This window comes from Elephantulus edwardii, unplaced genomic scaffold, assembly GCF_000299155.1.
Source record: "Elephantulus edwardii isolate Elephantulus edwardi_28Jun2011 unplaced genomic scaffold, EleEdw1.0 scaffold00090, whole genome shotgun sequence".
Taxonomy (NCBI): Eukaryota; Metazoa; Chordata; class Mammalia; order Macroscelidea; family Macroscelididae; genus Elephantulus; species Elephantulus edwardii.
The window spans coordinates 7,049,704-7,054,703 of NW_006399840.1; the positions used below are offsets into that span (position 1 = coordinate 7,049,704).

At 39.4% G+C, this 5,000-nt stretch overlaps 1 protein-coding gene across 1 annotated transcript in view; it reads right to left on the reverse strand.

Moving 5' to 3' along the window:
* The window catches only part of USH2A (Usher syndrome 2A (autosomal recessive, mild)), a 1,454,174-nt gene that overhangs the window by 410,694 nt on the left and 1,038,480 nt on the right, over window positions 1-5,000 (reverse strand). Inside the window, exon 41 of the mRNA XM_006890571.1 lies at window positions 4,276-4,904. Coding sequence (XP_006890633.1) covers window positions 4,276-4,904 — 629 coding nt within the window. The remainder of the gene's footprint in view (window positions 1-4,275; window positions 4,905-5,000) is intronic.

The following is a 5,000-nucleotide window of genomic DNA, read 5'->3' on the forward strand; positions in this document are numbered from 1 at the left end:
ATGTATATGAGGTGGATTGATTCAGTGACTGGGGTAATCGGGATGGGTGTGTCAGAGGCAATGTGATTGGCACAGGATAGAGCAGGGTTTAGGGCTGTTCTAAATAGGGTCACTATGAGTCGAAAACGACCCGATGGCACATAACAACAGCAACAATATCTATATATACATATATACGTATATACGTATATACATATATACATATATATATACATATATATATCAATATATTTAAATGTGTCTATATATGCATACACATATATGCACACACATATACACATATATAGTATATACACACATATGTATACGTGCACGCACACACACATACACATATTTGTTCAGTACTTTTGTTCATAGGGTCACTTTAAGTCATCTATGTCTTGATGACACTTAACAACAACAACAGCAATATATAGATATAAATACACACACACACACACACACACACACACACACCTCAGAGAGAGGCCTCGGACCATGTGCTGTTGGAATTGCAGTGCAGTTTCTTATCACTAGCCCACCAGAGCTCCCTACACAACAACATTAGGAGATACATATTCCTTCAGACAATCAATTGCACAAGATCAAAAGGGCAACATCTGCCCAAGCAAAAAGTTCAGGAGGCAGAAAGGGATTAGTTAAGAAGGAGCAAAAGAAAAAGTAAGCACAAGGAAGAAAGAGGGATGAGTGATATTACATTCTGGGGACTGCAATCAGTGATGCAAAAATGTGCATGAATTGTTGAAGGGAAAAATCGATGTGTTCTGTAAGTCAATTCACAAGTTAAAAAACCCCCCAAACTTCAATACTAAAGAAATAGAATTAAGCCCAGGCAGTAGGTCTTTTTTGGAGTGGGATCTGTGCTGTTATCTTCAGTAGCTATAACGTCAATGTTGTTGCTGTTAGGTACTGCCGAGTGAAGCACAAGTCATTGTGATCCTATGAATAGGAGATGGGGACCTTACCCTGCCCTGCATCACACACAGGTTGACTACCAGTCACCGTGTCACTCCACCTTGATGAGATTCCTCCTATCTTTCTCTGACCCTTCACCTTTCCCAGAATGACACCTTTTTCCAAAGACTGATCCTTCCTAAACAACTTGCACAAAGTATGTGAAACAGTTTCACCATTCTTGTCCCTAAGCACCGTGGATACACTTCTTCTAAGACTGACTTGTTTGCTCTTTTAGCAATCCATGGAATAGTCAGTATTCTTTGTTAACATCACAACTGTGTCTATAATAGGCACCCATATATATGATTCTTAGCAAACACTAAGTGTAACTGAAGTTATTATCACTGGTGTTAACGTTACTGACATGCCCCTTCATCCTGGCATTTGGAACAACATGCAGTATATCTTAAATAAAATTTCAAGTTGTTCTGATATTTGTCCTTAAGTCCATATACATCTTTCACTTTGGCAATTCTGAGTCTGGAAATTTATATTCCAGAGAAATCATTGTATTGGTGTCATATTACCTCAGTTTATCAGATAAACTCAATTACTAGAACAAATACTCTGCAAAATCTTATGAACTTTCAAAATACAGTGGGACCTACGATAATAAGTAACAAACATGCCATGTTCTTTTAATGTTCTTTGAATAGGTATCATGAGGCCTCACATTTAGTTAACATTCTTATTGACACTTTTAGTTGATTGATTTTTCTTAGTTATAAAAATAAGAATTAATAAAAGCTGTTGATTTTACAAAAGTTTTGCTACTGCCAGTGTCTGAAAATCTTGGGCATCTCCTTCGAGGCTTAGATTCCTGACCTGAGTGAGACCGTAGGATTTGGGAGTGCCCATGAGGTCTATGGGAGCTCTGGTGGCCTAGCGGTCAGAACCTGTGCTGCAATCCCGAATGCACATGGTTCGAATCTGCTAGCTGCTCCATGGAAGAAGGATGCATGCAATTGACTGCTTCTGAGAACCCACTGGAGGGTCAGTTCTCAACCGTACTCAACAACAACAATATGAGGTCTAGTTTACTTTTTAAGCCATACAACCCCCAAATCGACTCCATAATTGAACAAGTAGTTTTACTTCAATCCTGCCATGAAGTTAAAATAAAAATCAAAAGCCCTTTATTTTCTAAAGAAGAAAAGTAAAGAAAAAGGCAAGCAACCTATTGTAGGTAATTTTGATCATAGTTTATATGTTCCAAATCAAGTAGAATTATGTATGTATTTACTCTATTATTCTACTGAAGTTATTTGTGCTTTTCCAGTTTTGCTACATCCAACAATACATAAATTTTGCTAGAAAAGATTCAGAAAAAATGTCCATTATTTAGTTTTGTTTGGGGTAAGGGACAATATTATATTGTTTTGTAGCTATTGGAAAAGCTGCCAAGGTTTTGCAAAATTCCCCCAAAATTAAAAAAAAAACAACAGCATTATTTATAGAATAATTAATAACTCCATTCTTTAAATCTGCCTTTGCTTTGAATGGAGAGAAACTATCATGATTGCCTTAAATCATTCGTGGTGTAAAATTTTAACTATCTGCCTAAGTAGCTGACTCTAACATATTTATATAATAAACACTAAACATTTTATACTTAAAATCCATCTCCTTTTAGTGTTTAATTAACATTTGCCATGTGCTGTTGCTTTTTATATTAATTCTTATTACTTTGAGCAAAAACTGAGTCATAACTGACCCTCCAATAGGTTTCTGAGGCTGTAAATTGCATCAGAGGAATCTAACCATATTTCTCCCAAGGAAATGTTTGTGGCTTTGAACCACCAGATGCGAGGCCTTTGGGCTAGCAGTGGTACTCCGTAGTGACTAAACCACTTGCTGTTTCTATGGTTCTAGGGGAAAAGTGCATTACTCTTACCAAGGTCATGTTGTTGTTTTTGTTGTTGTTGTGTACCATGGAGTCAGAGCCAACCTATAGCTGACCCTCCAGTGGGTTTTCAGAGGCAGTTAATTGCATGGGAGGAGATTGCTCATCCTCCTGCAGAGCAGATGGTGACTTTGAACTGTATGCCTTGGGGATTGAAGTAAGCTTCTTGCTGCTAGGACATCACCATTGGGTCAATTCTTACTCTTAGTGACCAAAAGGACAGATTCAAACAGCACAATCAAGTTTGGGAGCTCAGAAGTCTTAACAGAAGCATACTGCTCCATCTCTTCCTGCTGTGAAGTTGGTGGGTTTGAACCACTGATCTTTTGGTTATCAGCTCTACATTTAACCTACTATATCATCAAGACTCTTTAAATTAATCGATACTTTCAAAAGTGATATATTGTTTGTTGTTGTTGTGCACCATCAAGTTGGAACTGACCCAGAGCTGACGCTCCAACAGGTTTTCAGAGGCATTAATTGCATGGGAGGAGATTGCCCATCTTTCTCTCGCAGCTGGAATTGAACCAAGTGTCTTTGGAATTGTAGTGCAGCTTCTTGTCACTAAGCAATTGTGCTCTCTATTTGTTCGTAGGCTAAATAAAATATCTTCAACATTTTTCCCATTTAGTATCACCTAATATTTGCTTTAGGTGAGAAAGAGACAAAAATCCAAATAATCATGTCAACAGATGAACTTTCCTGTTATGCAAATGGCTTTTGTTTTGTGCTCTGGTGAGCAAGCTACTGTACCAAGGCTTTTGGCATTCATACAAGATTGGATCCATGGAAGCATGTGTGTATTTACACAAAAGAGGCTTCTAAGCTACAAAACTCCCTCCTGTTTGGTTACACTAATTTCCCTTGAATGAAGTTTGTATGCAAGCCAAAACAATGGTAGTTATCCCGTCCTCCAGAGCACATTCCCAGTAGAATGTGGAGAATAATTGAACACTTTTTTAGAGAGCCCAGCAATATGCTATTTTTCTTTCTTTCTCTATAATTCTGATCATTTGATCATTAAAAGAAAATCAGGATATTGGTAATTGAAACTTTTGTTAATATGCTAATCCATTCCTCCACATTTCCCTAGCTCTTCTCATTTTCTCATCTGTTTAAATCTGACGTGGTGGTTAAGCGAAGCATCCCATTGTGGCACTCAAAGTATTACAGGTGTGTGAGGCAAATAGAAGCATCTCAACAATATAATTAAGGGCAAAGAGGGAGAAATGAAACACTGACACTGAATTCCAGATAATTTGGGCCAAAGGCCAAAACCCAGATCTGAAAATCTCCAGTGCGTGCCTGAAACAGCAAATGCATACATATTGTCAGTAGATGGCTCTGTTCAACACAGAGTGGATCCAGGGTAAATCCCTGAGTCTGCAAAAGAGACAAAGCATTGATCGGCTTACCTTGACCGAGCTGGGTCCTAGCACTTGTACCATGGGTGGCTGCACACCAGCAGGTCGTGAGGGCCTCGTGGTAACTTCTTCCCAAGCACTGCTGTTTGTACCTCCATTAAAAGTGCTCATCAACACCCGGTACTCATACCCGGTCCATGGGCTAAGTGCAGGCGTATTGTCAACAAACTTCATGGGGTGATGGCTTGGGAGAGTCACCAGGGTAGTAACTTCGTTCTTCCCTTTTACTCGTCTCTCAATTGTGAAGTTCTCCACTAAACCATTGGGGTGGGTAGGGGGTTGCCAAGATAGAATCACAGATGTTGGTGTATCAGAGAACAGTTCTGGGTTTGGGATGCCTTCTGGAGCATCTGGGAGTGTCCATTCAGTCTGAGACTCCGGTGAGAGGGAACATCCTTTTGAAGTACAGGCTTCTACCTGGAAGTGGTAGGGAGTGTGGGGTTGTAAATGGACAGCTGTGCAAGTAGAGACATTTCCAGGAGTTTTCAAGTAGAGATGGCCACGCTGGTAAATGTTATAATGTGTAATAACCCCATTTTGCTTTAGAGGGCGCTGCCAGGTGACCAAAATTGTTCTTGACTTCACATCTAGAAGAACTGGAGGGTCGATTGGTCCTGGTTCTATAAAACAGAATAAAGCAAGTAGTGATTCCTCTGGCAAACTTCCAAGGATACTTCCCACACTTCCTCAAAGATGAGCAATAACTCTCCTGTAAA